Source organism: Peromyscus californicus, unplaced genomic scaffold (genome assembly GCF_007827085.1).
Source record: "Peromyscus californicus insignis strain IS unplaced genomic scaffold, ASM782708v3 Scaffold_8__1_contigs__length_139910024, whole genome shotgun sequence".
NCBI classification, from domain to species: domain Eukaryota; kingdom Metazoa; phylum Chordata; class Mammalia; order Rodentia; family Cricetidae; genus Peromyscus; species Peromyscus californicus.
Window position 1 is genome coordinate 18,775,630 of NW_026294606.1, and position 18,444 is coordinate 18,794,073.

At 48.2% G+C, this 18,444-nt stretch overlaps 2 protein-coding genes across 7 annotated transcripts in view; one reads left to right on the forward strand and one right to left on the reverse strand.

Moving 5' to 3' along the window:
- Atxn1 (ataxin 1) overlaps positions 1-8,308 on the forward strand; it is a 412,390-nt gene extending 404,082 nt beyond the window's left edge. For all 6 annotated transcript variants that reach the window (XM_052727354.1, XM_052727356.1, XM_052727359.1 and 3 more), the window contains one exon: positions 676-8,308. In XM_052727354.1, the coding sequence (XP_052583314.1) occupies positions 676-1,206 (531 nt within the window). In that variant the 3' untranslated portion in view covers positions 1,207-8,308. The remainder of the gene's footprint in view (positions 1-675) is intronic.
- Positions 8,309-11,799: 3,491 nt separating this feature from the next.
- The window catches only part of Gmpr (guanosine monophosphate reductase), a 40,995-nt gene continuing 34,350 nt past the window's right edge, over positions 11,800-18,444 (reverse strand). Inside the window, exons 8-9 of the mRNA XM_052727360.1 lie at positions 15,561-15,720; positions 11,800-12,308 (exon numbers count right to left, since the gene is read on the reverse strand). Of these exons, the coding sequence (XP_052583320.1) occupies positions 12,128-12,308; positions 15,561-15,720 (341 nt within the window). The 3' untranslated portion in view covers positions 11,800-12,127. The remainder of the gene's footprint in view (positions 12,309-15,560; positions 15,721-18,444) is intronic.

Sequence of the window (18,444 nt, forward strand, 5' to 3'; positions counted from 1 at the left end):
TCTCCTACATTCTTTCCTCCTCCTTTTCCACAATGCGCCCTGATCCTTGGGGAGGGGGCTTGATGTAGCTGTCCTGTTTAGAGCTGATCACTCAGTCTCTTGTTCTCAGCACTTTGACCTCTATGCTGTTGGCAGTGTGGTAGCGGATGGCTGCTGTGGTAGGGAAGGACTCATTAGAGGGTGTGGCCACTGGTGGGGTTCCCACGTCCCAGGGCCTGGCTCCGCACCTGTGCACATAGGGAGTACTGCGTGGTCTTAATGGGGTATATATTTTAAAAGACATGAAATTTGAAGGGAAGCATGTTGGGGAATGTGAGGGAAGTTAGAAGGGGGAAATGGGGAGTAGATATGGTTTTATATTTGTGTGTGTGTATATATGTATGTATATATATACATATATATATCCACACATATATGTATATGTATATATGGAATTCCCCAATGTAATTTTTAAAAGAAAACTTAATGAAGACAAATTATCCAATGGGGGGAAAAAGTAGATGTCTGAAGAACTCACACCTATGAGCCCTGGCCTCTGTGCATACACACGCATTCACATGCGCGCGTGGGCACGCACGCGCGCACACACACACGTGTGGGTGCATGCAAAAACCACACATGAACCATTTTCTAATATTTCCTTCCTTCCTTCTCCCTCTGCTTCTGTTTCCACAGGTCAGTGTGGAAGTTTTGGTAGAGTATCCTTTTTTTGTGTTTGGACAGGGCTGGTCATCCTGCTGTCCCGAGCGAACCAGCCAGCTCTTTGATCTGCCGTGTTCCAAACTCTCCGTTGGGGATGTCTGCATCTCGCTTACCCTCAAGAACCTGAAGAATGGCTCTGTTAAAAAGGGCCAGCCCGTGGACCCTGCCAGTGTCCTGCTGAAACACGCAAAGACCGACAGCCTAGCGGGCAGCAGACACAGATATGCTGAGCAAGAAAACGGAATCAACCAGGGAGGCACCCAGGTGCTCTCTGAGAATGGTGAACTGAAGTTTCCAGAAAAAATAGGATTGCCTGCAGCACCTTTCCTCACCAAAATAGAACCGAGCAAGCCCACAGCCCCAAGGAAGAGGAGGTGGTCGGCGCCGGAGACCCGCAAACTGGAGAAGTCGGAGGACGAGCCACCTTTGACTCTTCCCAAGCCTTCGCTCATTCCTCAGGAGGTTAAAATCTGCATCGAAGGCCGATCTAATGTGGGCAAGTAGAGACCGAGCCGGCAGCGGAGGCCGGGGCCTCCTTTGCTGTCTGTATCCAGATTACTGTACTGTAGGCTAAATAACACAGTATTTACATGTTATCCTCTTACTTAAGGTTTGAGTTCTAACCTTGTCATTAGAGTCACACCGGTGTGTCGCAGGAGAATGGTGCATTTGCATTGTCTGCAAGTGTCTGTTGAGGCGCTGGCAGGTGGAGGGTGGTCAGAACCGTGGCTGTGGAGCTCCCGGGCATCCTAGGTGGCCCTGAATGTGGCTTTCACAGCACCTGCCTTCTCCAGCAGCACAGAGCCACGGGGCATCAGTTCTCACTGGTTTTCAAGAGCAAATTCAGTGGGAAGTGACCTGCGAGGGTGTCTGGGTGTGTCCCTGTGAAGGGGTGCGTGGGTGCCATGGTGGTGAGTGACTGTCTCTTTTTCTCTGCCTCCCCTCTCCCTTGCTTGCTCACTCTGGGCATGGGATCGGGGGATCTGGGTTTCCTACATGCAAAGTCATCCACAGGAACCCAGCTTCAGGGCATCATAGGGAGGTATCAGATGGCAGATGGGAAACTAGTTTCAAAGAATGTGGTTCTCTCCAACATATTTTACAATAAAAAGCAACTTTTAATCATATATATATATATTTCCCCCCATGGGGCCTGACTGCACTGAGATTTTTTTTTTTTTAAGAGCAGCTGCCACACGTGGGATTTCATTTCTGCTTTACCAGTCCAGTGACGTCACCAGGTGTCATGGTGGGCAGGGAAGTCCTTGCTCAGGTCACTCCTGGTCAGGCGGGTGGCAGTGGGGCTGGGGGACAGAAGGAGCACCCACACCGGTCACGGCAGTGTTATGAAAACCAATCAGGTTATTTGCATTGACTTTTGCTCCCAGGAAGAAAATACAGGCTCCCCTCCTGAGAGAGCCAGGCAGCTCTCAGAGCTGAGCCCACAGCTTCTTTTCCGTCTTTTAGATCTAGTACTGTTTCTAGTTCATGACTATGGACAACTCCGGTGCCGCTTTTTTTTTTTTTTTTTCCCCCTCAATCCCAGCGTGACGTGAAGAATTAGATCTGGAAGACGCACACCTGTTACTATCTCTTAAGCAGTTAAAAATGCTGCGCAGACTTGTTAACCAAACATCTTGGTCTGTCATTCAATGAGTACTGTATCTAACTTTAAACTCTTTGGCAAGAAAAGACAAACCTAAGTTGCTTCTAATTTTTTTTTTTCTTTCCAACACTGTAACTACATTTCGGCTCTGCAGGATTGCTCACGTCACGGGCCAGCAATCAAAAGCTCCAGTCTGTCTGGTTTAAAGGGATGAATGTGAATTATGAACTAGTACGTGACAATAGATGACCACCACGCGGGCACTTGTCACTTTGATGTTGGAGAAAGAGTTAAAGGCATATGCAGAGTTGGCAGAGAGACTGAGAAAACACAGGGAGAAAAGACACTCATTTTTGCCCGGTGTTTTTAGGGTGAACTCCTAAAGAACTTTGCGATTTGCACATCTTGAGTTTATAATTTGTGTGATATTCCTGCAGTTTTTATCCAATAACATTGTGGGAAAGGTTTGGGGGGGGGTTGATCGAGCATAAATAAATGTAGCAAAATTCCTTTCTAACCTGCCTAGACCCTAGGCCACTCTTAGAAGGTTCTGTTCCTTTCTGCTTCGTTTTGTCACCTGCCACATCTGTCACAAGAAGCCAGATCTGAGAGTTTCTTCAGATTCTCTGAGAGTTTTCCATACAGACATTTTATATATGTGAGCAAGTGTTTTTTTTGTTTGTTTGTTTGTTTCTGTGGGGAAAAAAAAGTGTTAATTTTTTTTTCAGAATGACTTTTTTTTTCTATTTGAAATCAAACCAAGATTTAATATTTGGTACAAAACCCAGAAAGGGTATTCTATAAAGTCACAAGTTTTCATTCCCAGAGATTAAAATATCATGTGTGGGGTCTGAGTGTGTCTTAAAGTGCTTTAAACCAAGTTTTATAAATAAGAGAGACATTTTTAAAAATTCTTACTTGGTTGCAACTAACCCAAATAAGTACTTATTTGACTTTCCTTTTAACCATTAAAAAACAGAATGGACTTCTTCCATTTCTCAAATTAGAAAAAAAGAGACCTCTCCTCCTGCATACAACCCAGATGTTGGCTATACAGTCTCCATTCACAGTGGCTCTCATTGAGACTAACGATTTTGCTCTGGGATGTACCAAAACCCTTTGAGTAGGTTCAGAATAGCTGACCTCTCCCTAAAATCCATTACCCTCTCGGCATGCTAACAGAGCTGGGTGGGCCCATTCTCGAAGTCACATTGCTTATTTAGTGCTGTGGTTTTTTATTTTCTTTAATGTTTCTGTTCAGAGACCTTGCTTAATCTTCCATATATTCTGCTCAGGGCACTTGCACTTAGTAGGTTTTTGTTGTTGTTGTTGTTGTTTTAACTTTTGATGGTAAGAGGAATAGGAGGCTGCCACAGAGGTGCTGTGTGGCACTATTTACACCAGCTCCTGGGAGCTCAGACAACACAGACACCACTTTCTGGCTTACTTCAAGGACTGAACTGACTGTATCCACTAAACCAACACTAAACTAGGTAAACACACAGTTCAGAGCAATAGGAATATCATAACTTTTGTGGTTCTATTTCAGGTGTAGGGATTATAAAAGTCATTGGTTCCTCTAAAGCATTTGCCCCATTTCATTCCCTCACTCCTAGCATGTGCAATACTTTGTGTGCCAATAATGCTCTGTCTGGTTAAAATTCACCCCCTTTCGGCTTCTTCCTTGTTCTGTGAGTCGACCGTCCTTCACCTTGCTGGCCAGAGAAAGGCTGGAGGGACAGAGCAAGGAGAGGCAAGCCGCCTTGCTTTCCCCTAATGTGGATGCAGAGTCCTGGAGTAGGGAGGCTGTGTGTCTGTCACCAGGACACAGAGCCAGCCATCTGAGGAGCCCGGAGGGAAGCAGCGCCATGAAGGTCCATCACTCTGCACTCCGGGAAGGCCCCTCCGCTCTGTAGTGAGCCTGGAATGCGGTAGGAGGCAGACGGTTCCTAGGACGTGCCCTGGAGCCACATGGGCTACAGTCAACCCATTTTTCAGTCTCTTCGGTGTCCTTGAGACTTCGATCTCTGCCTTTGAGCACAAACAACTCATTGCATATGTGCGTGTGTTCTGAGCATGCCCACCAGTGGCTTTGGAGGGGACCACCTGGCAACCACAGTCACCATTCCCTTGTGACACTTTCTCTTCAAACAGGAAGAGCACACGGAGGCAGGAGCCACCTCTGGTTTGCAGACATTGGTGGGGCCTGAGAGGCTCTTGGAGCAGCTGCGGTCACCCTTCTGTAGGGAGCACAGTGATGGCTGTGCCATCATCGTACAAGGATGGGCCACGCGCCTCTATACCTGTCCTCTTGGCAATATTTACCAACAGCCGTCTTTCCTTCTCCTTTTTCCTGCTTTCCATTTTTAAACAAATAACAGCAGGCCTTTTGCGTTTACAATGGAACACAGTCACCAAGAAATTAGTCAGGGCGAAAAGAAAATATAGTAATATTACTAATAAGAAACCAACAAACAACAACCTCTCTTTCTAGGGATTTCTAAATATATAAAATGACTGTTCCTTAGAATGTTTAACTTTAGAATTATTTCAGTTTGTCTGGGCCACCTTGGGGTCAGCAGGGGTGGGGTAGGGATTGGGGAGAGAAGGCCATGGATGCCACTTACCTCAAATCTTTTTAAAAGTGGAAATCCAAATTGCAGTTTCTTTTGTTTTGTTTTAGACTTGCAGGATAATCGTCTACGTTGGTCACATTTTGCTTTTCTCAGTTCTTCCAGCTCAGTTTGAGATGGCCTGATTTTTGTGGTGGTAACAGAACGTCCTTAACTCTGAATCCTGACCTTGTATGTTTTCTGTTAGGTGAGCTTGTTGGGTTCCTCCCCTCCCCTTACCCCCACCAGGAAGTGGCAGCATGCTTCCTTCTCCCCTGCAAGGAACTCGGTGGAACCTTTCACACCTCTTACTCAGGGATGGGGCTGGTGTGTGTGTGGAACACAGACGTGTTCAGCAACAGCACTTTGGACTGCTCTGGAGTAGGGTTGTACAATTTCAAGGAATGTTTGGATTTCCCCGCATTGTGTGGATTGCTCCTTAGCTACTGCACAGATTGCAATATAATGCTGCACGTTCAAGATGAACAGTAGCTCCTAGTGATCAGAAAATCCACTCTTTGCACATAGTTTGATCTTTACTGAAATATGTTGCCAAAATCTGTTTCTGTTGTAGCTTTGGATTTTCCTTCCTTCCTTTTTTTTTTAAAGGAAACAATTGACAATACCCTTTAACATCTGTGACTACTAAGGAAACCTATTTTGTAGATGCTTTTGAAGACACTACCACCTATTTCAGACATGGGTGAGGAGGCAGAGCTCTTGGGATAGAAAGCCAGACTTTTTGAGCTGAGGTGGTTGGCATGGCAACTGTTTCCTGAGCCACACAAACAGCTCAACAAACTGGTCCATTCTCTCCTGGAAACCCTCTGCACTTCCAATTTCCTAGTCGGCCCCTCTTTGACTCCAGGGGAATACAGGGCCTCAGTCTCCAGGGCCCAATCCAGTTTCTTTGGCGGTTGAGATGAAAGGCAAGAGAATTATACTGTTATTTTTTAAAAGTGGAGCAAAGGCCTTTGCTTCTACGGTTGTGTTTTGAACCCAGAATTTCTGAAATAGAGAATTTAAAGAAAAATGGAGTAATAACTATAGAGAATCTACTTTTTTATAAAGCACATACGTATGACCTATTGTGTTGGGTTGGTTTCTTCCCTTTTCCATGGACAGTGCTGTATTTCTGTTCCTATGGCAACTCCAAACAGTTTGCACATCTCTACTCTGGAGCTGAGATTCCTTTCACATAGATGACCTCGCTTCAAATGTTACCTTACTAGTAGGCTTTTTTCTTGTAGCACTATACCTTGTGAGAAGTTTTTTTGTTTTGTTTTGTTTTCTTTAAAGTACACCTAATTTGAGCAGCCAAAGGGGGGGAAATTTTTTTTTGAGGCACTCACTTTGGGGAGTACAGATAATTTTTTTTTTAAAAATTGCACAAAAGAAAAATGAATGTTGAAATGATTCAGTGTTTGAAAGAGACAGATCTGTTGAAACCATGAGTTTCATATTTTGTGTGTAAAAAATTACAAAACAGAGGAGGGTTGAAAGTTACATGTTCTGGGGTTTTATTTTTCTTGTATATAGAAATTTGTTGTCTTGATGATCAAATTTGTATGGTTATGGCCTGGAAGAATTTCGACGTCAGAGGCTCTTCAACTATACTATACCTATGCTTACTGTTCTGTTTTGTTACATGCGGCTCTTGTGTGAAGGATGGGAAACTGTATCCCACTATTTGAGGATACTGTCCATTCCTCGGCCGGAAGTACTTCTCTAAGTTCCCTTCTCAAGCCATTGCAACTTCTTTTCTTTGGATGATGTCTGACATTTCAGCACTTCCTGTTCCTATAAACCCAAAGAATATAATCCTGAACATGAAGTGTTTCTATAAGGGATCCTCTTCCCAGTAAGACAGGACTCACATGGGGACAAAAAAAAAAAAAAAGTTGAGCTTTTCTTCTGCCTCCCACCCCACACCTCAATTACACGGGGGTAAAACATCACTTTTGATTTGAATGACTGGCTTTCATTTTGATGTTTCTCAAGTAGAGGCCAGAAGAAGGCAGAGCAGTTGCTCAGAGTTGGATTCCTGTTCAACAATTGAGCTGGGTGGTTCAAATTGGACAGTTTAGGGGCAGTCACGGATCCTAGCTTTGAGTCTTAAATTTGGGTTTGCGTCCCCTCCCTTACTGTGCAAGTTCTGGTAGCTGACATTCACCTTGACAGAGGCAGAAGGGGGACAGTGGCTTTAGCGTTTCACCTCCTGACACTTGTCCACAGGAGCTTCACCTGTACTCACAGGAAGTGTGTTTGGCCAATAGGTAGCATCTACACAAACCAGTCTACAAGAACCTCCCCAACACTTTTTATCTGAAAGGACTCAAGTCTTCCACTACAGATCACTTGGAGACTCCATCCACTCCTGTCTTCTTGCTCCTTTGCTGTCTGGATGGCCAATCTGAAGGCCTGTGTGGGAAGCACTGTTTACAGTAACCATTACTGAGATAACACACTGTCCCCTAGACTACCCAGCTGAGGTGACACTATTTTAAAACTGTTGTCTTCAGAGATCAGTTACCAAGAACGATGGTGCATAGGTTTCTCTTGGTTCTTATATGAGCCACCTACTCTGAAGTTATTCTCTAGACCAAGAGTGGGATGAACTGTTGAGTCAGTGAGGCGTGACCCTGACAACCCACCATGGTACTGGTCCTACTCTGTGACTACTGCCCCCTCCCCGACCCGCACTGCTCAAGTGTAATCCCAGGTGGTGTCAGCTAAAAGGGGGTTGCAGTGGAGTCCTGTCAGTATTTGTGGTGGCCTTTCAATAAGACAGTCTTCATCTCTAACCAGTAGAGTCTTGGCCCTAAAGAACCTGAGATCAGAACCAGTGAAGGTTTTCACATCAGGTTCCCAAACCCTCCATTTTCCATTTGTATGCCTCCCACAGGCCAAGGGGAAGCAGACACCAAAACTTGGGCTGAGGGTACTACCATGTGGAAAACTAGGGGGAAAAAAAGTTTTTTGCACCTTATTGAAAAGAAACTTTTAAGTGCATACATAGTTAAGAGCTTTTATTGTGACAGGAGACCTTTTCCATATGCGTGCATACTCTGTAATTCCAGTGTAAAATGTTGTACTTGCACTAGCTTTTTTAAAACAAATATTAAAAAAATGGAAGAATTCATATTCTATTTTCTAATCGTGGTGTGTCTATTTGTAGGATACACTCGAGTCTGTTTATTGAATTTTATGGTCCCTTTCTTTGATGGTGCTTGCAGGTTTTCTAGGTAGAAATTATTTCATTATTATAATAAAACAATGTTTGATTCAAAATTTGAACAAAATTGTTTTAAATAAATCGTCTGTATACCAGTACAAGTTTATTGTATAATACTCGTACTAATAATAAAATAACAGTGCCAATTGCAAACTTGTGTCTCTGTCTTCTGTCAGGTCCCTAGAGAAAGCTGTGGCTGAGAAAACAGTGTGAGTTCCTCTTCACTACCTCTACCATGTCACCTCACCCTGGGGAGAACGGTGGTGGGGAGTCACACGAGGCATGGATGTCCCTAATCTGCATCTCCTATCTGCTCAATATTCTAGGTCGTTCTTCTCAAATGATTGGCAGATTTGTGCCTTAGGTGGCATTATCAATGCAGTTTCTTCCGTTTTGCTCCAACTGGTAAGTGATCTGGAGTTGATGAGTGTGTTTCCCACCCACCCAGTGTGTGCTTCTTAAAAACCTGTGGAGCAGAAGTCTCTGGCACAAGAAGCAACCTCCATGTTTGTCTCGAGAGTATTGTGCACAGGTTGGTGTTGAGCTCAGCTTTGGAGAGATGTAGTTTAGTGGTTGCCTAGGAAACTCATGCCTCCCAGAAGCAGCAGCCCCCAGGTGTGCTGTGCTTCCTTCCGTCCACATGTGCCTTGGGAGCTCTTCTAATTGAAAGTTGAAGCTGGGCAGTGGTGGCACACAACCTTAATCCTAGTACTCAGGAGGCAGAGGCAGGTGGATCTCTGTGAGTTCAAGGCCAGCCTGGTCTACAGAGGGAGTTCTAGGACAGCCAAGGCTGATACACAAAGAAACCCTGTCTCAAAAAAAAAAAAAAAAAAAAAAAAAAAAAAAAAAAAAAAAAAAAGAGAAAGCTGAGCTTGCACCAGGGAGAAAGAGAATGCTGGAAATAGCTGAGTTCTCACCTGGCCAGGGAAGAATGGGAACTCTTTGCTTCCATCTCCTTCTTGGTTATATTTTTGATCTGTCCAATTAGGACTCATCCCAGCAAATCAGGCAGCACAGGCTCCTGAAACAAGGATTTGGGGTTCTGTATACTGTATTTTAGTGTGGGGTTTGGGGGGCAGAATGAGTATCATGGTAGGACACCTCAGTGGACCAGACTAGAAGGGCTGTTCCTGGTGTGCAGTGGGGCAAGCCCTCTGCCTGCTTACTTGACAATGACAGACTCCTTGTGGCTAGGAGAACTCAAAAGGCTGAAAAGGAAAAATACACAGCTTGGGGAGCTATTCTGAGGCGTGCCTTGAAACTGGAAGAAGCATTGCACCAGTCTGAGACCAAAGGTACCAAGTTCCTGCTCCTCTGCTCCAGGGTTGTGCTTGCCTTTCCAAGAAGATGCTCTCTGATAGGTGAATGGCAACATTTCTTTCTCTGCTTCCCTGTCTACATGGATGTGAGCAGGCAGCCTCATGCTCTCAGAACCACGGCCACTTCTGCCACCATACCTCACACTCCATCAAAGAAAGTCCCATGCATGGACAACAGGACTTGTCTGTCTGGGTTGTATTTGCTGCCTGAACTGAAGGATGCTCTCCAGTGGGTCCTCTAGGCCCATTCCCATCACGGACTTGCTACAGCAAAGGGAATGTGTTTTCTTTTTCTGAAGCTTCTGCCTCAAGATGATCCTGGTGTCTGGGGCTTTGCAAGAGCTTGGCCATCATCTGCCTGGAACTAGATGGCAAGGGGCCAGCCTTTGGAGACACAAAACCACAAGTCTGCAACGAGGCTTACAGAGAACAGTGCTGAGCAGCATGTGCACCTGGGGGAAAAGAAAAGCCCAGGGCAGGACCATTCTGGAGCAGCCCCCATGCTGGGCACATGATATGACACACTCAGGGCAATGTCCCCCACAGTGGCACATGCTACAATGTTAACACAGGGGCCAGGCCTAAGAAAGACGGAGGATAGATAGCTCATCACAACACCAGAAGTCTGGGGAAAGGCACAGGTCTGAACAGTCCTTCCTTACAGCTGCGGGGCCACTTCAGTGGCCTTACGCTTTCCTTTTCTTCCCACTTAGTCTAGGCTCATTGAAGTCTAGGCTCATTAAACAGACTTCAGGGCTTAAATATGAAACACATGCTCCAAAGAGGCTGACACTTGGCCCAGATGGGACAGAGAGGAAGTGGGGTCCTCTAGACAAGCGCCACATCTTGTTTGCATTGAATATGCTCTTGTGCAGTGACTTCTGTGATGATTAATTTTGTCAACCTATGTTTGCAGTCACCAAGGAGAAACACTTATGGGCGTATCTGTGAGGGTGTTTCTGAAGAGGCTTCACTGAGAAGGGAAGACCCAACCTGAAAGTGGGGGGCACCACCCCATGAGCTGGGGACCTGGACTGGATAAAGGGGGTAGGGGGAAACCAGATGGAGCATGAGTAGTCATGACTTCCTGCTTTGCAAAGGTGTAAGCACACAGCCTGTGTGGCCACAGCTGCAGGCCACTCCCATCCTTGCCCGCCATGATGGACAGTATCACTTCAACTCTGAGCTAGAAAACACCCTTCCTCCCTTTCCTCCCTTACGCTGCCTCTTCCAGGTATTTGGTCATTGCGGTGAGGAAAGTAGCGAACGCATCCATCATACAGTCCTCCCAAGCGCAGCCATTCACATTGCCACAGGCCTAAGAGCTACTCTTCTGGCCTTGGGAGGGGGGTTGGAGAAAGGTTCAGAATGCAAACTTCCCAGACTTTAAATACAGCCTTAAAATACGAGACTAGAAGTGGGCTGGCAATCTCCCATGTACTGGTGTGGCTGGATCTTTCTCACAGCAGCAGGTACTGTAGACACCTGGCAACTAACTAATCCTCACTCAGCAATACCAATCCTCATCCACTCAAGTCACACTTGCCTTTTCAAAGAAAACATACTCCTGTACCTGCTGATGGACCTTGTTAGAGAAACAGCCTGACGCTCATGAACGTTGTTGTTTCGACCCACTGCAGGACAGCTCTCGGGGCTAACTGGGGCCTTTTTCCAAGACAGAGTCCCTCTTACCAACCAACGATGGCCTCCCGACTGCAGAGCTACATGGCTCTTCCTAGGAAGTATTAATATAAGGGGCTTCCTCTAATTCCCGTTTTAAGCCCCTTTGGGCTGCAAACACTTGGTTTTCAGCAAGATTTCCTCCTAACCTTTTCATAAAATAGCAGTGGGACTTCAAGATGGTTTGTAACCATCTGGGTTGAAGCAAGGGGGATTGCAAGTTTAAGATCAAGCTGGGCTAGATCCTGTCTTTAAAAAGAGCGAGGGGCTGGCCTTCAAGTTGGGACTGAGAAGGGAAAGGAAAGAGTTTGATGGGGTCTGTGTGTGTGATAAAACTACACGAGAATCTAAGACAGGACTGGCTTGCCAGCTGCAAGCAGTCAGACAGGCAGGGCGACAAGACCTGTTCCCAGAAAGGGCTTCAGGGAGAACACGGGGCAGGATTCTTCATGTCCACTGACCCTGCCCAGCAGCAAAAGCAGGAGGTGGGGTGGGAGTTACTTAGGCTCACACCACACCTCTTCCCCAGCCAGAGGCCTTGTGAGTTAACAGTTGAGGGTCACTTACCTGGCTGGGAAGACTTTCCCGACTCATAGTGTGACTCTACACAACTATGCTCCTGAACATGCAAACTCCAGCACTCAATCAAGATCACAGCATTCTATTAAAAGTGAAACCATTGTCCTTTAGAGGAAGGCAAAGGGTGCAAGGCGTGGTTGAAACAAGGAGACAAAGTGTTCTAGGTGCTGACCCAGGGCCCCACGAGCACCCTGCTTCTGGGCTCCACATTGGCACCAGGGCAAGCCCCAAGGCCTCTGGGTGCAAGATCAGGGCAAGGACTCAATGTCAGCGTCAGTGGTGGCAGTGTCCCACCATGCAGAGCAGCCAGTCTGCTAGGACAGACAAGAAAGGGAGGGGAGAAGCGTGGTGAGAGGTGGTCTCCACTCAGCTCAACACCTCTGCAGTTCCACAGTTAGCCAAACACTGTGTTGTGCTGTTGGGTCACCCGGATGAATGTCGCCCTCCTGCTGAGCTCCTTGAGTTTGGCAGCCCCTACGTAGGTACAGGTAGACCTCAGTCCTCCAAGGATGTCCCGAACTGTGTTCTCTACGTCCCCTTTGTAAGGCGCTTCCACAGTCTTGCCCTCAGAGGCCCTGGGGGAAAGAAGAGAGAGGACGGTTAATCCAGTTTGTTTTCTCTTACCACCCAGGTAGACTTATCCCTGGTATAGCCTTTATGCCTTTGACAGTTTCATGCATGTAGATGATGTATTTTGGGCATTTTCGCTCTCCATTACCTTCTCTCATCCTGCTCCTGCTCCAACCAAAGCCCTGCTCTTTCCTCATAAGGGTCGCCTGTTCTCATGTCTTTTTGTTTTATTGGTTTTCTTGTAACCCACTGAATTTAGTTCCTTCGTGACATAGGTGGAGGTTATTTCCTAGAGCATGGGCTCCTTACCAGTGGTCACCCCACTGAAGAAAATGACTGCCCCTCCCCCAGCTTGGCTACAGCTCCTTAGTGAGGGGTGGGGTGTCATAAGGCCTTCCCCCATCCAGTGCAAATCTTATCCATGTAACAGCAGCTTCAGTGAGTTCATGAGGGCAACGGCAATGTTATATCCACGGAGGTGTTTTACCCCACTCTGCCACCCCTACCAAGGCCCTAGCAGATGGAGTATTCCTCTAACCTGATACGAACTTCCCTGCTCACCAAGAAAAGAGAAGTCTTAGTCAGCAATATGAGACAGAGATGGAGACACCTGCCCCCACAGTCCCCAGAAGTGACATTCTCCTTAGCAATGTACCTCTACCCTTACGGTTCCTACTGGGACCAACCACCAAATGGCCAATGTCCTAATTCCTCCCTGGGGAAAACAGACCTGCTAGGTTGCCTCCTTACCACCTCCTGCCACAGTACCTCCATCCATCCTCCTTCACTGACAGAAAACACAGAGGGTTGCTTCCCTAAGCACCAGCTCTGTGGGTGCTAAATGTCCTCACCATGGACAACACAGGTCTGCCTAGGACATATGAAAAGCCCTGCCTTGGAGATGCAGCACCACACCCCCTCTAGCCTGTCTGTCCTTTGCCAGGTTCTACCTCCCATCAGTTCCATTTGCTCCCATGTGTCACCAAACCCACTGCTCAGAGCAAGGGTGAGAGCTTTATGAGTGGAGAACTCTCAGAACTTTGGGTGGCATCTCCACATTTTCAGAACAGTGCTTAGAAATTCCGACTGGGCCTAATACACGAACACCAAGCATCATCTAGCTGTCCCTTTGTCCCCCCTCGTCCCAAGGCCACCAGGAAACAGCCTGTATCACAAGGCAGGCTTTGATCCTGCAGAATGGAGATGCAGTCTGCGCATGCTTTTGCAGCAGCATCACAGAAGTCGAGGACCAGGCAAATCCTAACAAGTACCCAAATTCTAGAACTTTCTGTGCCTAGTCATCAACTAGAAAAATTGAAACTCATTTTCTAGACTCCAAGAAGGATGTAAACTTGTCTCCTGTTAACATCTGTGCTCCCTTTCATGAACTCTAGCACCTTAAGCCACTGGCTGGACCATCGGCTGCTTGGTGGCTAGTACAGCACACACAGCTCAAACCAGGGTCACTGACACATCCAGAGCTCTGTGCCCTGAGACTGACACACACTGACACATGCCCATGTGTACCCACAAGAGCTGCCATCGCGTTCTTTTCAGACGGTTCATGGCCTCCTGAATTCTTTCCCCTTTGCTAAGGTGGCATCCTCTTTTGTGAGTCACGGTTGGACCCCCAAATCTGCGCATCTGTAACATGCAAGTAAGTGCTAATGACTGACAGGCAGCTAGCCCAGCACTAATAACCCGGCAGCAGTTCAACGTGAGGTCAGAGCAGGGAGTCGTCCTCAGGTGACGGTCATGGTGGTGAGGCTGCAAGTGCCAGAGAGACAGAGCAGGGTAGGCTCGTGATGCCCAGGCTAACTGGGTGGAGGTCCTGCTTCCTTCGGCATTCTAAATGAAGCACTCTAAGATCGGAACTCGCTTCCAGAACCGAGGCTCGGTGTTTCCATGGCACCTCCACCCTGCTGAACTTCCTGAACACCCTGCCACCCAGATGGCTTCTCCCCCTGCTCCTGGCATCTGTATTGTTGCAGCCTGCCCCGCTTTTCCCTATCTGCTCTTTTGAGGACTCTCTACGACAGCCGTGGGGGGGGGGGGGGGGATTTACTTCACATGGAGCACAGAGTGGCCACTCAGCCACGTGGCTCAGTTTCATCTTGGTCCAGCAGACTCCCCGTGGCCCTCAGAAGGTAACTGGCTGCTGGTTGAACAGTGGGCTTCTTGGTCCCTCATCCAGGTACCGTGGCAGGGAGGGGCTGTGACGTGACAGTAAGGAGTGTGCTCCACTTCTCACTGAGGCTGACCCCATACCTCTTGCCCACCCAGCTCCCCGCTACCGGAACACTACGTTTATCAAGGTTCCCATTTAAAGAGAAATGACTAGGGATAATGGCAACTGTAGTTAGCTTGCCGTACCCGAGAACATCCCACACTACTGCTGCTGCCTCTCAGTGGAGTCACGTGATTTCCCCGTATACGTTATGTCAATTCCACACCCTGCAACAACAACAACAACAACTCTTCTGACTGTGGGGCTAGTATCTGGACACAGAGGGAATGAGCCAGCGAGGGTAGGCTTCCCATCCTCATGTGAGTCCAGAGATTTTTAAGTACGTGAGACCTTCTGTCCTGTGTCCTTCATTTAGCCTGTCCTCAGAGCTGGCTGTGATGAGCCGCAGGGGCAGGCTCTTTGGAGCTGGGTGGTAATTCTGGGTCTGCTCTGTCATGGGCTTCTTACATGAGGCTACTCTGGAGGAGAGTGGGAAGGACCAGGTGACCTTGGAGAGACTGTGGGTTTTAAAACCATGCATCGGCATAGAGTCTGATTCTGCAGTCAGGTGATACAGGTAACCAGCTGGAAACACTGCCCGTGTCACCTGTCAGAGCCTGGGGGCAGGTGACCGTCCTAAATGAAGTATGTGGGCAACAGTGTCCTGTGAAAGGCCCCATCTGTTTGCTATACCGTGAGAGACTATTCTTCGTCCTGAAGCTTGCAGAATAGATTATCTTAGGCTAGAGATGAGAGGTGTGTGTGTGTGGGGGGGGGGGGGTGTTGTTCAGTGAGGGCTCTTTCAGTCCGAGGCAATACTCCCATTCAGCCACATGCCCCTCCCAGACTGACACCTATAATCACACCCCCAACTTTTCCACACTTGCTTTCACAAATGCTAACCGGATGAAAGTTGGTGTTCCGTACAAAGATGCCGGGTATGTTTTCTAGCCCCTCCCTATAAGGGGACCAGAATACAGAGTAGCTAGCCCGGCTGGTGGACACAGCCTAAGTCGCGTGGCAGCCATACCTGTACTCGGCGACTCCTCCTGCGTGCTTCTTCATGGCTGTGTCCGAGCTCATGCCGTAGAAGAGTTTCAGCTTCTGCCCGTTCCTCTCGATCACCTCTCCTGCACACTCGGTGTGGCCTGAAAACATGCCTCCCAGCATGACAAAGTCTGCACCAGCTCCTACGTGCCCAGGGATGGACAAAGGGGCAGGACAGAGACGGGCTCAGAGAATACAGAGTCTGGAAAGAGTTCCGCCCGCCCGCTGTACCTCCCTGACTCTGATCACAAAATGGCTCAGCCTCCTCCTAAGACAGAAGACTTGCAGGGAGTCAGGGGCACTGGGGCTTGGACGGGGAAGGGACAGTCAGCACTGCCTTGAAGGTATCAGTGACTGGCTACGACACCTTCCAAACAGGTCTTGCTCCTTTAGATCCACAAAAGCATGAAACATTGCATGCGTCTCAGGAAGCACGTCTCGTCCGACTTGAATTCAGGTAGGATGACTGCAGGCTGGGGATGCGGCTCGGGTGGGAGTGTGCTTGCCTGTCATTCAGGAGGCCCCGGGCTTGATCCCAGCGCTGTGTAAACCAAGCATGGTAGCATGTGCTTGTAATCTCAGCACTTAGGAGGTGGAGGCAGGAGGGGGAGAAGTTGTTCAAGGCCAGCCTTGGCTACATAGCTAGCCTGAGCTAGGTGAGACTCCATCTCAAAACCAGAAACAATTCGACAACATTTGAAGCGATCCTTATCCGCTGTTCTTGGGTAACTATGAGTATCAAATATGATGCGCTTTAGTTGAGTCCATGTGTTGCAAACTAATCTCCCACCCCCAGTTTCCTAAGGGGATGGATTCTGAAGGGGAGGCCCCTGGGAAGTCATGCAGGTTACACATAGTCACAAAGATCTCAGTAGCTCTGTAAAACACACTTGCTCTTTCCCCATGCGATAGATATCCTCTGTCCGGCTGTGGGACAGTGAGACGGTCCTCTCTAGGGATCAGGCAAGCGCCAACGCTGTGCTCTTGGGCAGCCCAACCTCCTCAGCCATGAACCAAATTAACTTCTATCATCAGAAAAGTGGACTCAGAAAGGAAACACTAGCAAGGATGCCTCTCCCTGAGTCACTGAGGGATTTAGAACCACAGTGACTTCTAACAGGGTGCTGAGTAACCAGGGGGGGAGGGGCAGATCAACAGCACCCGTGACGTCACTTCTAAGGACACCCCCCCCCGGGAGGGGGTATGCGCGGAGTCAGTCCCACTCTGCTCCGCCTGTTAGAAAGGGATGCTGAGTGAGGCTGGCCCCTGGTAAGTAAGGCACAGCTGGATCCACACAGTGTGCTGTCAGCAGCTCCCAGACACCAGCGCTGACTCCAGCTGTGATCTTCAGGGGGGCGGTGGGATAACTGGTCTGGCCAGACCTCCAGATGAAGGAAGTCAACCTCGGGACCCTGAGCACAGATCTGTTCAATGTAACTGTTAAATGGTTCCTGGTGATTTGTAGTTCTCAACACTCAACTGGTTTCCCAATTGGCTTTTCCCAGGCGAGGCCCCTCTCTCACTTCTCAGTGCATGCTAGACTGCACTTTAACAGAGCACGGAGAATGTCAAGGGAGAGCCGAGCCAAGGGCCAGTCCCGAGCTCAGGAACAAGGTGCTTTCAGAAGGACGGGGCTTTTTAAATGTGTTCAGCTCCAGCTTTGTGCTGTGGTTCATGGGAGGTACCAAAAGGAAGTCACACACACTCAGTTCAGCTCCTGCTTTGTGCTGTGGTTCATGGGAGGTACCAGAAGGAAGTCACACACACTAAGTTCAGCTCCTGCTTTGTGCTGTGGTTCATGGGGGGTACCAGAAGGAAGTCACACACACTAAGTGATGCTGACGGATACGGACAAGAGAGCTGGAGTTCTCCCTGCACTGAACTGTAGGACGGTGGCCATGTCACTCTTTCCTGGGGCCTCTGTCCTCCAGACCATAAAACAGGCCAGATGGAAGAGATACAGGGTTTGTTTCCTTCCACAGCTGGCCTAGGGGCACTTCTTTTTTTTTTTAATGATATACTTTGGGTTGCTAAGAAACCCTGCCAGCAGGAACACTATCTGCCTGCCCCTCTGTCACTACTTAGAAACAGAACAGGGGCTCATGGCTCATCAGGTTAAGGCACTTGCTGCCCAGCTTCAACAACTGAGTTTGATCCCCCAGATCCACAAGGTGGAAGGAGAGATCTGACTCCTAGAAGATGCTCTCTAGCCTCCAAATGTGTGTGCCTGCACACATACAATACACGTAATTCAAATATTAAAAAGCCAATTTTTGTTTTTGTCACGAAGACAAAAAGTTTTCTACCACAGTGTGTGTGTGTGTGTGTGTGTGTGTGTGTGTGTGTGTGTGTGAGAGAGAGAGAGAGAGAGAGAGAGAGAGAGAGAGAGAGAGAGAGAGAAAGAGAGAGATGTGGTGCGGTGTAATGTACCACTTAACAGTTTAGAGCTTGGAAGCTAGTTCTGGTTTCCACATGGATCGTGGAAACTAAGCAGCCAGCACAGAGCTCAGCAGCCCTGTTTTACCACCCTGTCCCTTTTGTTGATGTATTGGACAGTGTGGAGCAAAAACCAGGACCCCAGAGGCCCTACAGGCCCTCCTGGGTTACACTGGGCACTGCTGCCCTCTAGTGGAGAGCAGGCTGGTCAGCCTCCAGCCGAGACTGAAGACTGATAAGGTGAGGACTCTTAGTCCGGGTCGGGGTGGGGTGGGGTGGGGTGAGTGGGGGGTGGGGAGACTGCTCCAGGTTGAGTCAAAACAGGCTGGTGGTCTCTACACAGCAGAGCAAGTACTGTGCAAGGTCACAGGTGCCCTGGGCGTTCTCATTCTCAATGAAAATATCACAATTTGACCCGCTCCTGACTGGCA